A 16,003-nucleotide genomic window follows, 5' to 3' on the forward strand; every position below is an offset into this window, starting at 1 on the left:
CACTTTTGGCTAATCGCGAAGATGATACAATATAATTGATGAAGGGACACACTCAAAGAATACCCATGGTCAAGCTGAGATTCGAACGCAGGATCTCTGACTTAGTAGTCAAATCTAATCTTTTTTATTTTCGAATGGGGGTGGAGGTTACGTGTCCTTTTTTTGTACTCATTCATCATTTTGCAATCTTTTCCTGTTATTGACGTTCTATTTTTAGGAATACTGTGTCCTAAAGGGGGGGTGTATGACCCACACCAACCCCACCTCCTTGAGCACGCCACTGATTGCTACCCCAAGTGTCGACGTCACCGCACATGTGGCAACATGACATAATATTACATATTAATGTTAGTGTTTTCAGTTGAATGTAGAGGGTGCTGAAGGGGTTGCGGAAGAAAATTAAGGGGCATGCAAGCCCCCCCCCCTCCCGATGCCGCCCCTGATGTGGAACTTGCACAAATGTATTTTTTAATAAGTATTATTAACCCTGTGTTGGTCACGCATGGTCTCTTGTTCCGGGTGTGTGGTTTTAACGTTATTTATCAATTATTGTTCTGTCTACCTTAAGTTTCTGACCTTCTTCTTTTACATCATGATTTTGTTTTCAGTGTTAGTAAGATCTTTGAGCCGCTAGTGTTGGGGGGGGGGGGGGTGTTGAAGCCCCTTGCTGTCTTGAGTTCATGCTTGACTAAAGGCATACCTTCTGTGTACTGAAAATCCGGTCTGCCATTCTGTGCCTGACTATCAAGGAGTGCCTTTTTATAACTTTATAGAATTTTAATTTTTATTGTTTTATTGAATCTAAATTGTTCAAAGAAAAGATCTTATCATAATAATTGAAAATTAAGCATTTTAGGCCATTAATTTAGCATATTTTAAAAACCTGGTCTCTGGCACCATGCACAACCATCAATATAGTTTTTCTCACATGACCCATGAAGGGTTAAGACAAAATTTTCAGGATATGTACATTTAAATTTTAAAAAATGCCCAAGTTAGGCGAGTTGACAACCATTCATGATTTTCCTCTCTTTAAAAATTAAAAAGGAAAGAATATATTAAAATACACTGTAATAGAGCATGACATGTCACTAACCGTTAATCTCGTCGCTCTAGTAGTAATCAAATCGGTAACACTGACCCCTCCCCCTCCAAAAAAATAAGACAACATATTAATGAAAGTAAAGTGTTCAGTTTCGTGAAAATTTCCATTTCGAGCCATAGCAATGATTTAAAATAGTGACATCTTTTTCATTCCAGAAGAAAGCGAATGCTTTAAAAATACAGATTTGAAGTATTAAGATCTATTCAAAAACTGAGGTGGTCATAACTGTACTTCTGTGTTCTTTTGTTTGTGGACAACTGCTTATCGGAAGAAATCATGTTCTTAGACTTCATTTGGTGGTTGCTGAAAACCATATTTACTCTTGGAAACAAAAGAGTCACACAGGGAGACAAGAAAGTCGACGGACACGATTCAGGAAAAGATATTTGGGATAGAAAGAGACTACCGGAGACATCTGCAGGAACTAATCTGTACCCAAATCATCTTGCTTCAACTTGGTTACGATCATGCAAGCAAGAAGTGATAGAACCAATTGAAGGAGTTGTCAGTGGTAAGTGTATTTCACCATATTGTAGTAGTTTCGATAACTTACAGTCAGTGTTCGAATCGAAAGGGGTAATCAAGGAATTTAACCTTTCTCAGTTACTTTTTTTGAGAAATTATAACTGTATCTAGTTACTGTTAAACTTAAGTAGCTGTAACTGCAAGAGAGTTACTTGTGCAATATTATCAACGGTTACTTTATAACATGTAAAACGTTAACTTGAAAATTTATAACAAAGGAAATTGTTAAATTTGCCAGCTCTGTTTCCATCTGTGTGTCTTCTCTGAATGCTAAGCAACTTGCAAACAGTGGTGGTGCCAAATCTTCTGGTATCACTGTATGGCTGTCAAACATTTAGGTTGGCCACAGTTTCAAAGAAACATGTGTACACTTCGCAACATCTTATTTGACCGCCCTGAAAAATTTCAAAGTCCGGAATTCGTAAATTTGGCAGCATAGCGCTTCAGAGCCAACTAAGAGTAGCCAACTTTGCAACACTTCCAAGACGAAATACTTACACTTCTTCTTCCTGAATGAAAACGCTCGTGATTTTTTTAAAATTCTTTCACATTCCATAAAGTAAAGATACCCTAAAGCAGTAATAAAATATATGAGTAGACAAAAAAATGTTAAGTAGGAATACGAATGTTGAAAATATTTTAAGATTCTTTGTTCTGAATTTGAAAATAGGAAAATGTATGTGCATTGTGAAACACTGAACAGGTTCTCATCCACCTGGAAAGAATTGCGGTCACATTTGAATGCAAGAAGGCAAATTTATGATGATTTTATGCGAAATGTTTAGTAAAGATACCTTGCACAACACCAAACGATTCTGCAAAGTAAGCCTTTTCCTTGGTTCTTGGCGAAAAATGGTTCGAAACTCCGGCACAATGTTGCTTCAACTGAGATTAACGTGTTTTACTGAGCTTTCTGTTAGTAATCTCCTGGAGTAGTTGGTTAGAATACCGTACTTTTTATTTTTACTTTTTTCGTCAAGATCGAAACATCGTAGGTTCAAATCCCACCCTTTCCTGATTTTTTTTTTTTCATTTTATTTACCGAGTACGAATTGTTGTAATAATGTAATATAAGACTATATATGATATTAGTGTAAATATTTATGCGATGCATGCTCAGTGGTGGCGATTGAGTTCCAAAACTGATGGGGTAAGGTGCCAAAACTGGTGGGGGGGGGGGGGCAAGGACAGTTTCTTTGCCTTGGTAGATAATGTTCAGCATAGTGCTGGGTCATCTGCCCCTCCACAATCCATAATCGTCGCCACTGTGCATGCCTCAAGTAATGCTTCTACTAATGTTTTTAATCTTTCAGTGATTGGCAGGATTTTAGGAAATACTTTTCCTCTCATTAAGCTGTTATAAGTTAACACATATTAAGAACTTACATGTCAACTTTCTGCATCCGGAAATGCTGGACATAAATCGCATAAATATCAACGGAAATATCCAAGAAACATAGATAAGCATTCTCGTCCAAAGACGTTTATTTCCCGAAAAAGATTTTGCAAAGAAGTAGGTTTGAACCCATGACCTTCCATTCCATAAGCAAACGACCCCGCTACACCACACGGTTCACGTTATTTTATGCACTCGGTTCGGATCCCACTTTAAACTGTAGGTCCAGTCCCGATTAACCTTACTATGCATAAGTTGACTTAAAACACCAAATCAACCAATTCATGTCTTTTCAGAGTGGGCCTTCTATGATACTGTAGTCGGCCAGCATCCGAAAATACAGTTCTGCTTCGCGTATACCAGAGTGTAATTGCATTTAATGTCCTCCTCTGTAGTTGAGCGGGTTAAGGCGTTCACTCATCTTGAGATCGTTCGCTGCGGGACGGCGTAGGTTCGAATCCGGCTCTGGTCGGAATTTATTCGGCCTACGTATAGGGCCAGTGGCAACCCACCATCGTGAGGAAATTGGGAAGCTCCGAGTGAGTGAGCGTAACCCGGTCGAGAAGACCTACAACAACGGCTGGGGGTTCGTCGGGCTGATCACCCGTCACCCCAACACTGGTCTGAGACCTCCACGCTATAACAGGTGATGGAGGAACAGTGTGGGAGGGAGACAAGCAGTCGGTAGGTAAGCCAAGGCCCGCCAAGGTGCTGTAGAGCTGTGGGATTATGTTAATTGCATTTAATATTGTGTCTAATTTTACTTTAAAACTACTTAAAGCGATAATAGTGTCCAGAAAAAGAACCTCAAAGTAGATCTTCACACAAAGTATTTTAATCCATTGCCAAACATTTCAGTTAAGAATAATATTATGCTATTCCATTGACCGTATTTTCGATTCATGGTGAATTTGCTAAAAGGAGCATGTCAAGAAATATGTAAGTTTTACTAGTAAATGCATTTAAAATGCACGAAACAACAGGGGAGGAGAAAAATAAACCTCAAAAATAAGTAAAAATGCAACAGAAACTGTTAAAAATACTGACAAATAAACTAAAGGCCGAAAAATTAAAAAAAAAAAAAAGATGTAAAACAGAAAGTGTTTTCCGGCTCTAACTGAAGGGAAACGGACATGATATCAGGTTTAGCATTGTTTTTAAGGGTTAGAAAGAAAAGTTGATTTTTCATCAACTTCCAGACCCTAATTAGTAATTATGACCATTGAAAAAGTTGGAGGTAGCTTACTTAAAATTTTCTTGCTGAGGGGTCGTATCGCCCGTACTCCACTTCATAATAAAGAAAAACATCAAGTTCATAGTTCGAAAATGACTTGGAGTTTTCCACCACGAAAATATGTTTTTCATAGTTTGAAGTTGGTTAGTATTATCTTTCAAGGCTTCCATTGTTTTAATTTCACACATATTTTATATTTCGTACGTTCCTCTCTCTTTTCATACAGTCTTTGGAAAAAAGCTGAAGTTTCTTGTCAAACGGGGTCTGGATCAAATGACTCCTTTTCGCTCTCCTGTTCCTACTTTAAACAAACAACAAAATACTTTGTAACTAAACGATTGCTTGTTGAAAACACGGAATTTTTACACAATATACAAAATATGACAAAACGCCAGTAAACATGTTCATCATTTTCCTCTTTCAGCGTTTCTCGATTTTATCTGAATTCGTTTCCTCATGAAAATTGCCATGAGGAAATTATAGATATGACATTATGTGTGAATTAGTTTCTTCAAAGTGGTAGCAAATTTTAACATGAGCTACCTGGAAAAGAGGTAGCGTGCTTGATTCTTACGAGGGAGGTCGTAGGTTCGATTCTCCACCCAGGCAGGATTTTTTTCAGGAGTATATCGTTGGGTGTAAAGTTTATCCACCGTGCTAAGAAGTTAACATTGGTCTCTGTATTTCACGAGAGGAAAGGAAATAGTAAGAGAAAGTTATTTCGATGATAGGGGAAGTCACATGACACGTGGAATGCGCAGAATCAAGTTGCATAGAGCTAAGTCTGTAATGGTGGTTTCGAATATTGCAAAGTTAGTGCGGAAAGTTTGTTATATCTGATACTCGTACTTTCTGTTCAAAGAAGACAAACATTTTAGATACAAAGCAGTGAGGAATTAACGATCATTATGAGGTTTTGAATTTCTTGTTTGTCACTCACTATATAAATACTTATTAGTAGTTTCTTATCGAATCGGCCTTCGTCGCAATAACAATTTATTTTTGTTCATTAGCGATTTACTATTAGTTTTAGATGCATGGTAAGATGGTGGAGGGGATTGACAACAGTCATTACGAAGGAACGGACATAAAATTACCAATCTCAGCAATTTGAACTCATTAAACGCTCTCCTTCATTACAGTGCTGCACTACATCACTACTTAACATAATTGTGTATCTTTTTTTAGTTTATCGAAATCAAATAATCAATATTTTAGGTGTCAGTGAAGAACAAACAATAAAAAAATAAAATAACATTACATTTTGCATCCTGAATACATATATGTGATTTGTGAATCAATCATGATGTGTGTGTTAACACAACATATGAACAATAACTAAAAAGAAAAGTTTTAACTTTAAATCCTGGAAATCTCCAACTTCTAAGGGGAAATATGCGCAGTGTGCATCGGATTCATTTTTTAAATATTCTAATATCAACGGTATCTGTTCAGCAAAGAAAAAAAGGAAGAGGAGAGGGTGGGATTTGAACCCGCGACCTTTCACGCTTGATGAAAAATAAGGATAGCAGTGCCTAACCAACTGCTCTACATTAACTTAATGACGTTATACACTTAAAAACATGTTGACGTTTATGAAGACTCCCACCTTCCTGTGTTTCAAACACATTTTCTCTACAAGTCGTGTAAAATATATGTTTTTGAGAACTGTTCGATATTATGCAAGGTATTGTAAATAAAATGTCGCATAAACTCCTCACAAATTTGCTTCTTTTTGCACAAACTTGATGGCAATTTCCTCCAGGTGGAGAAAAACTCTGTTCAGTGTTTCAAACCCCCCAAATTTCAAGTCGAGCAAGCATAATCGTAAATATCCTTCCAGGTTCTTTTTCCAATTTATTATTTCTGAATGATTGTGTATTATAATAGCGGTTTATAGTTTCTAAGTTCATGGAAAGTGTTAAATTGAAAACCTATCACCGCAGCGTTTTTCGTCTAGTGGAAGGACCTACTCAAAGTTGGCTACTCTCACCTGGAGCTGAAGTGCAATGTTGCTAAGTTTACTATTTCGGGACTTAGAATTCTTTCGGGGCAGTCAAATAAGATGTTGCGAAGTGTACATCATTACCTATACACTTTCACTTTATTTTTATTGTTAAATTTTCATATTACATTTCAACTCATCCATGCCACCACCCTGTGATATAATTTTCTTTCCATTTCACAGGTTCTATACCATCGTGGCTGAAAGGGACGTTGTTGATGAATGGGCCAGGAAAATTTTCGTTTGGTGATGATGAGTTCAAGCATTTATTTGATGGTTCAGCTTTATTACATAGGTATGAATAATGCAACTTCCTCTTAAGCTATGAGATGGTGGTACTCAGAAAGACTACAAATTCTATCATTGTTTAATGTTCTTTTATTGCTATTTTTATTGTGAGAATAATTTAGTTGCCATTTACATGCTCATAGCCATTGTAAGAACTGAATGATATTACTAAAATGTAGTTTTGCACTTTGAATTATGGGAACAGTCTCTGGTGCAACAAATCTGTTCAAATTATTAGAGATGATAAGACAAATCCTCATAGGTGCTTGCTTTTCAATATAATCTATCTTCTTCTATATATATAAAAATTGATGTATGTGTATATATATATATATATATATATATATGTATGTATGTTTGTTCCTGCATAACTCTCAAATACCTGGAGCAATTTCAACCAAAACTGGTACACATATGACTTACAATCTGGAAAGAAATACTGTGCCGGTAAGACACCCCTGGCATCCCTAGGGATGGGGGTAGGAAGGGTAATGTGTAAAAATAATCGAAAAAAACTGATATTAGTGTGGAATCCATAGCTTTCGGGGTCGCTTAGATGAATAGTGACACTCCCAATGCCGTTCAATTTATTTATTCTTGCTCCTAGAGGTGATCAAGTTTTGAGTTCAATTAATATTATAGTGAATTTGTAAAAGACTACTTTATAATTTGTATACTGTACTTAAACTTTTAAATACCTCTAAATAAAATTAGTTACATTTTACACTATAGTTAGAATTCATCATTTTCCTGTTTAATAGAAGATTGGGATAAATAAATACCCGGCCAATGCTGGGTAATCAGCTAGTTATATATATATTTCAACCAGAGCTCAGAATATTAAAACAAGAATTGAATTTCCAAACACACATGAGGGTCATCCAGAAAAAAAGGAACATCGGTATAAAACACAAGCGACAAATGATGTGTGCAAAAGCAAAAAATGTATGGTACAGAAACTACATACCTTACTCTGCTTTCCCACATATTCACCATTCTCATTCAAGCACTTATCAAATCATGATAACCAGTTTGTTGATACAGTCATTGTACTCGGTTGCTGCCCATGTAGTGACAGCATCTTTCCGAGTTCATCAGCCGTAGCAAAGTGCTTTCCGGAAAGAAGGTCTTTCAATTTCGGGAACATGTGGTAAACTCTGGGTGCCAAATCTGGTATGTATGGCAGATGGTTGAATGCATCCCAACCACATAGGATTCTCAATTTTGTTGCACATGTTCAGGACTCATAGCTCGATACCATACATGTATACTTACACATCTGCATCGTCTCTCTGCTTGGCTTAAACTGAGGGGGTGTAGGTCACGTGTGCTGTGTGCTAGTCTAATGTTCCTTCTTTCCGGAAAGCACTTTTTGTCACGCGTGATGAACTCAGAAAGATGATAAGAGGCGGTGGTAAGTGCTTGAATGGGTGTGCCGAATATGTGAAGAAGTAGAGTAAGATATGTAGTTAGTTGCTGTACCATAATTATTTTGTACACATCATTTTTGGTTTGTGTTCACACCAAAACAAGGAAATTGTCTTAAAATGCACAAAGGTTGATAAAAGACCAGGAAAGATTGTTTCTTGTTATTTAGCGTCACTTTTCTGCCACTTCTGGCTAATTATGAGGATGAGTGGTGATATGACAAAATTGATGAAGGGGCATACACAAGGAGCACCCATACCCAGGTCAGGATTCTACCTGGGAACCCTGGCATTTTGGTGCACTGTACTAACTCCTCCACCACGGAGGTTGGGACAGGAAAAGAGGAGTGAATTATAAGTTACTGTTTTTGCCATTTAGATATCATTCGTAACTTTTACAAAAATGATTTAAATTTTATAGAATTCTTATAGCAGTACTATTAATTACACTGGCAGAGATTAAAATATATTTTTCCAGTGGGTGATTAACCACTGGCGTTCACAGAGGGGAGCCAAAATTTTGAAAAATCGAAGTTTTTTAAATAAAAGCACTAAAAACTCTGGAAAACCAGAGTGCTGAATGACACCGAGTTTCCATTTTTTTAGAGTGGAATGTTTTAAATATGTAAAATATTTTATGGTGTATACCACCCAGACAAATGCAGGGGTGACGCGAATGTTTCAAAAACATTGGGATCTTATAAGTTTAAAAAAATCTCAAATTCTCCCTTCCATGTATCATGATATTAATGCACACCATACTTTTATTTCTAATCTGATATTTACTGATTTCAATACGTAAATATACAACAATAACAAATATAATAATAATAATAATAATAACATGGCAATTTATTAGGTGTGCTATGTCCCCACGGGCCTATATAAGTCACTGAAAGCAACCACCTATACAATTCCAGTCCCTCCCGAATAAATTCATTCGTACGCCAGTGACTAACACGGAGAATATTTGAGGATTTTTTAAGAAATTACATAAGTGTCTAGTCTATGTCATGATAGCTATTAGAGAAAACCGATGCTAAATAACAAGAATCAAGTCAAATCAATTATACATGATGCAATTACCCTTTCCCAACAACTGTGTCTTCCAATTGTGGATAAAAAGTACTTAATTTGAATTGTCTGCTCGTCTAATGAAAATCTGTTACAGGTATTCATTCAGTGGTGGAAGGATTACGTACCAAAACCGATTTCTTCAGTCCCAAACCTTCAGACGTAACATGGCAGCCCAACGCATTGTGGTTACGGAGTTTGGCACAACAGCAGTTCCAGATCCATGTCAGACGATTTTTCAAAGGTACAAACAAATGAAAACATTTTTTATACTTCATTACAGAATTGGGTATAGCAGGGCCTCTTTTAAGAAATGTGAGACCCCATCCATTGTGTTAAAATTGGTTATTTGAAAACTGAAAATATGAACAACTTTCATGTTTCATACAAAAATTCTCAGGAAGGGTACATAATATTGTTATTTTTCATTAAGGAAATTAATATTTTATACTAATTATCAAAGAGTAGTGGAGGAAGGAAGAAATTGACTCCATGACTCAGTGGTGGTGCACTGGGCAGTTACCCAGCTCACCAGTCTTCTATTGATGCTTTGTACACGGTGGCTCAAAATATTGTTCCGTGTTCTGTTCACTAACCAGGTTATCTACTAGTCAAGAAAGTCGTGAATGTCAGGGTAAAGAAATTAACACGAGGTCAAAAAGTCAAGAAATTATACTTTTTGTCAAGACTTTTTTGCAATCACAATGATGGATTGGCTTTTCTGCCCCATTTTGGCAAATTGCAAGATGAGAAGGAGATGGATGAAAGAACCATCACAAGCATGTAGGGATGACCTCACAAGTCCCACAGAGGATTATACTGGGTAAGAGTCAAGACACCCGAGCCTTGTGACGCGTGGCTTTGGTTTTAATTGAACAAGGCCAATTTAATTTAACCTGGAAGATGTGCAATTGTCTGCATTTGTTCAATTATGTAAAAACCAAGCCATGCAATCAGGTGGTAATCTGTTGGTGCAAGGTCCAGTGAATATGGTGGATGGTACAGTGTCTCCCAGCCAAGTTGCTGAAGGGTCTCCCGGGTCCTCTTTGCCACATGTGGCTTGGCATTGTCGTGCAGGAACAGCACACCCTTTGCAACGCATCATTTGCCGACAATTCCACCATACAGAGAGCATAACCTTTCGTGGGTGCAGAGGTGGTCTTGAGGTGTGAGGAACAGGGTCGCATTGTGACAACCATGTCTGGTATGCTTGGGAGTGTCGTAGAGGACCCACTTTTCGTCACCAGTGAGCAAGCGATCAAATATGGGTGTCTTCAGGTGCCGAGTGAGCAAGGACACACAGGCTGTCACTCGTTGTTCCTTGTTGGTTGCCGACAATGTGTGGGGTACCCACTTGCTTAACTTGTATGACTTCCCTATTTCATGCAGGTGAAGTGTGACTGTTTCAGCAGAAACATGTAACCTTTCTGCAAGTTCATCACACATTAGACCACTGTCCTCCTCGATGGCTGCTTTCAGGGCCTCGTCATCCAACACATGTGGTCGTCCACTGTGAGGTTCATCCGAAAGGCTCACATATCCCGAACGGAATTTCTGCTAGAACATGAATACGACATGTCTTTTTCAACAAATAGCGAAATAAAGAATTTGCGTAACCTACTCGTGGTACAACTATAATTTCATGGCATTTTCTAATTTTTATGTTACTAATTCGTGTTCTTATTCTTACAACATTTATAAATCATGCGGCTTACATTTCAACTTTAGATCATGCATTTTGAAGCTACTGCATAGGAATATTTGAAATTCATTCTACTAGGAATAATATAATTAAGGAACTAGATTTTTGCATTGTTCTATTTACACTTTGACTATGACTTGATATGTTTGTTGCACAAAGAATTCCACTGTTAAACAGCACTGGTTAAGTTAAAGCATACAACTTGTTCGAAATTATGCATTTTTAGTTGTTTTTTTTTGTAGCTCAGATTTTGTAACTTACTTTTAGTTCAAAAATAATCATGGCGTAAAAGGATTACTAATTCTTTCGTACTTATTCTACGCAATAATTGTATTATTTTAGCTTTATTGTTCCAATTCGTGCATAAATTTAGGTAACTGCGATGAGTCATGTTGAAGGTTACAATTTCAAGTCTAGGTTTTTAAAACAATCACTTTTCTCTTCCAATGCCCAGCATAGATCTACGTACCTTTAAGGGTGTAATTAGTGTCACTAATTAGTACATTTCATTGAATTAATAGCCGAATCCTTTTCCTTCAGAACAAGGAAATCGGATGTTCGTTGGTCAGTACGTGATCACGGCTGGATGTGGGTCACAGGTTGTATGGGAGAGAAGGTGGTGTTGCTTGCACGAATCCTGCAGTCGAAGTGATTTGAATTTTACAGCGCAGTGTAACCGCAAATGCAATACTAATTTCGCTGCCAGGTGGCAGCAGGAACTTAAGCTGTCAGACGAAGGCTGCCCTCTGATGGCAGGAAGGAGAACTTCTTCTATAGGAAGAAGAAAGTTCCTTTATGTTACATGTAACGTTTGCAAATTTTTATATAAAGTTGCAAAAGTTACAGTCTGTCAAATGCAGTGCAGGGTGTGTACTACATGAAAGGGAGGTTGACATTGGGGAGTCTTCGGAAAGGGTTAACCCTCACACACCACTATCATAATGACAATCAATACTCTTATTCGTAATTTATTATAATTTGAGCAGTGGACTGAGTGATAGTTGCTTTGCTTTATTTTTTCCTGGCAGTTGTTTATGAATATTTGGATATCGAAAATTGTATTGAGTTGTGATTAAGATTTGTTCATCTTTGTTTCTTAAAAATTGCATTCTTGTATGTAAAACATATTAAATAAAGTTATGAGACCATTCCCCATCCAGAATGAAGTCTGCATCATTAATGTTGAACATGCATTAATAGATAACAAATAACCCATGGCACAACAGCACAACGCCTTAAACTGTGCTGCCACTATTAATAGATAAAGCAAGTCTAATTCTCTTGTTAAAGTACAACTTCACTTTTCATCTTGACCAACCTTTGGATAGGGGTTTTTCATGAAATAAAAAATATTTATATTTCTTAATTGCTACTTTATCTAAGTAGGGGTCTATAAAATAATGCTCAAAGAATAGTCATGAAAAAGTCAAGAATTTTTGATTTATTGTTTTGGTAGACACCCTGTTAATCACAATTCATTCATACTTGATAATGTGGAAAACACTAATTCAAGTTCATGTAATGTAATTGCAGACAATTCATCATATTATCCTGTATTTGAATCTACATACTAAAATTTAGTTAGAAGGTAATCAAGGACAACCACGGGATCTCTTTATCCATGAGAACCAGAATTTGAAATACCCTGACTTATAACGATACTTGTATAATGATCCCAGTTTAAAATAACAAAGGCATGACAACTCATCACATCATATTCTATTAATACCATCAAATAATTCCCAAATTATTCTCATATTTCATTATAGCACCTTAAAATGTCTTGACATTTTATGTGATCTTCTTTCTGCCCCCAGAGGATGCAAAAAGAAGAATAAGTTTTTGAAATGTTGCAAGCCTTTTTTAAGTCTTGCAGTTACACTGAAAAACCGCTTGTTTATTATAAGTGTCCATGCTTCAATTTCATGTAAACAACATTCTTGTCTTTTGGGTTAATGTGGAGAGGAAGGAAAAGGATGTAAAAATATATACAAATACAGATATAGCTCATTGGGCCAGCTGTTTTTATGCCCTGCTATCCATTATTCTCATGTGTTGGATCCCCAGGTCACAAGGAAAGGCGATCAAACCTTTGGAAAGTAAAAATGTTCACAAGTGAGTTGTTTCTCTTGGCCACTCAAGATCATTAGCATCAGATGGTATCCACAAAAATAATAATCAACCGGTACCACTAGTATCGGCCAATACCGATATATGTCCTAGTTTTGATTTGCTTTATTTGACTTCGCTCTTTGTGCCACTTTTGGCTAATTTGCGAAGATGGGGATGAGTGATGATATGACAAAATTGATGAATGGACACACACAAACATCCATGTCCAGCGAACCTGGGACCCCTGGCATTGTAGCGCTATGTGCTAACCACTCTGCCATGGGGGCCGACACATCGCCCTAGTAAATATGTTTTTGTTTATATCATGATTGCAGACACATTCAATACATGAACTCTGTTCTGTTCAGTTGTTGCATTTGAATAATCACTAATAGAATTTTTAATCTTTTTCAGTGTTGCTTCCAAATTTAGACCTGAGGATTTAACTGATAATGCCATGGTTTCCGTTTATCCTATTGATGATGAATTTTATGCTTTCACGGAAACTCCTTACATCCACAGGATAAATCCAGAAACCCTGGAAACTTTACAACGGGTAAAATCATTTTTTTATATTTTCAATTGAGTCAAACTCAGGTTAGATAGTTTGAAAAATTTATATCATCTGTGCATCCTTTATAATAGCTTATGACTTTCATGTCGTTATCACAAATCCAACCTTTTATGTCCATTTACAGGTTGATGTGTCGAAGCATGTTGCCATAGTAAACCATTCCGCCCATCCTCACGTAACAGAGGATGGCACTGTTTACAATATGGGCCTTCAAGTTTCTTTGGCGGGCATTAAATATTGTATTGTGAAGTTTCCATCCAAAAAGAACACAGAACGTGGTAAAATAGTTTAAATTAATTTTTAAATATTTGGTTGCACATTGCTTATTTTACTTAAACAAGTGGTGGAAGAATTTGTGTATATATTTATTACATATTAACACCACAGGGCACGCGCTAAATTCTGAAGCGTAACTACATGCATGGGTGATGTTGCGCTCAACGACATATAATCACAAATAATGTATTAATTTTCAGCATCAATATTTTTTTTCTCGTTTTACACACCGTTGAACATTTGGCTATACATCTGTAATCATTGTTTTGTATTTTTGTAATACTTATCGTAGTTTTGTTCACGAACTGAGTGTTGTGTGGTTTTGTGCTATCATGCCATTAAACACACAGGCGGCACTGCACTCACTGAAATATTTTGCTAAAAAAAATTTAATATTCAGCAATACATGTATGATTATTTGTTTGCTTGGTCACTCAGCTCGTTTATCAGGACCAAAATTTGCCTTTGCTCCGCCTCACAATCCAATTTCATAGCAACAACTCAGATGGGAAACCTCGGCACTTTACGTCCCAAAACATAAACAGCAATGCACACGTGGGCAGTACGGAGCCACATGCACAGAAACCCTGACGTTTTGACGTAGCACAGGTCAAGGCAACTGGGCATTGTAATGAGATTCTCTTGTGCAAGAGAATTCCTTCAAGGACATATCCATCCAACATGCAGTAATGCCAAAATTAGTTCTCTCAGAGCGGCATTGCACAGCCCACACGTGCACTGTGATGTTAATTAGATATAATAAAATAAAACATCAATACATGCATGCAAATAAAATTAAAACAAAAGCCTGACAACTTCAAATTTTGCAGCAATTTTTATATGAATGAAACATGATGATTTACCAGGGGAGAATACATCACTACTGAATTATATAGACTTTTCAATTCTAGTGCTATTGTAGCCTCCATTGTTGTAGGAATAAATTCCCGCACTCTATACGCACCACTTTCAATTGAGAAGTACTGCTAAATGTTAAAGCATCCGTCATATCTTATTTTGTGGAATAGTAAAATTAGTTTCACTTAAGTTACAGAATATTAATTTACTGAACATCGTGAAATAGGCAGATACATTTATACTTGCATACAATTGTAAGAACTAGTAGATATTGAAAATTTTAGAGATAAAACTTTGCCCTTTCTCCAACAGTAACATTTATATTATAACGAGCATTATAAGTGGAGCAGCCAATGAGCTTCAGTGTAGCTAAACACTATACCCTGTCCCACCTATCCCTGGAGCAAGGCCATTCAAAGCAGCAGAGAAGGGAAATCGAGTGGGCAGAGCAAAGCAGTACACGCTGCTGCGAATGCTGGTTGCTGCAGTTGCTTTTCTCCCCCCCCCCTCCCCCTCCACACACACACAATCTCGTTCCCTCTCACATGTTCATTGGTCGCGCGTCACTACTTGCGCAGAAGCTTGTTTTCATTCTCCTGCTCCAGAGGTAGTTGGAACAGGGTATAATTCACTCACTCACAGAATTTTCTCCAGATATGCTTGCAGGTGCAAAACATTTTATGAGAGGACTGGTGGAGAGAAGTTTTATCTCATGGATTATAATATGTTTGTTATTTTGCACTGTAAATTCTTATTTACTATATTCATAAATCAAGTTTTGTCCAGAATTTTAGAGTTGCATTCGCAACTTTTGTATGTTCTTGGAAAAAATGAGGTTTTCCACAACATCAAGTTTCTGACGTTTTTTCTTAATGTCTTGTTAGTTTTCATTATTATTGTAATGTATATTTTAAAGAGTGCAGAAACTTTACTACCAATCAAAGAAATTAGTATGTTAATTTGCCCTATTTTATTTTGCCTAATTTTAAGGGAAAATTAGAAAGTATTGCAAATGGGTAAGAATTTCTATTCATCCATGAAACTTTTTCCTTTTCAGAAAACTTTTATGATACTAGTTTTAGCAAAGCGAGTATCGTTGCATCGTTGAATTCCCGTTGGCGAATGCATCCCTCATACATGCACACTTTTGGAATTACCGAAAACTACTTTGTCATTGTGGAGCAGCCATTATGCATATCCATTCCTGCTGTCGTGAAAAACAAAATCACATCCAAACCCATGGCTGCAAATTTAAAGTGGCATGAAAATGAAGAGGTGAGGGATATTCTTTATATATAGTGTTCAATGATTTGTAATTGGCCTCAAATATCACGTTTGCCTTTATGGTAAGTTGGAATAATTTACATGACAGGGTGGCGACAGACCTGGAAAACCTGAAAAAGTCAGGGAATTTGAGGTGTCAAAAA

At 36.8% G+C, this 16,003-nt stretch overlaps 1 protein-coding gene across 2 annotated transcripts in view; it reads left to right on the forward strand.

Annotated features, from left to right (window-relative positions):
• LOC145992752 (carotenoid isomerooxygenase-like) overlaps window positions 1-16,003 on the forward strand; it is a 55,470-nt gene that overhangs the window by 9,412 nt on the left and 30,055 nt on the right. For both annotated transcript variants that reach the window (XM_083129143.1, XM_083129150.1), the window contains exons 2-7: window positions 1,261-1,616; window positions 6,449-6,560; window positions 9,152-9,298; window positions 13,283-13,424; window positions 13,567-13,720; window positions 15,634-15,851. In XM_083129143.1, coding sequence (XP_082985269.1) covers window positions 1,382-1,616; window positions 6,449-6,560; window positions 9,152-9,298; window positions 13,283-13,424; window positions 13,567-13,720; window positions 15,634-15,851 — 1,008 coding nt within the window. In that variant the 5' untranslated portion in view covers window positions 1,261-1,381. The remainder of the gene's footprint in view (window positions 1-1,260; window positions 1,617-6,448; window positions 6,561-9,151; window positions 9,299-13,282; window positions 13,425-13,566; window positions 13,721-15,633; window positions 15,852-16,003) is intronic.

Source organism: Lepisma saccharinum, chromosome 1, assembly GCF_977018435.1.
Source record: "Lepisma saccharinum chromosome 1, izLepSacc3.1, whole genome shotgun sequence".
In the NCBI taxonomy this organism is placed as follows: domain Eukaryota; kingdom Metazoa; phylum Arthropoda; class Insecta; order Zygentoma; family Lepismatidae; genus Lepisma; species Lepisma saccharinum.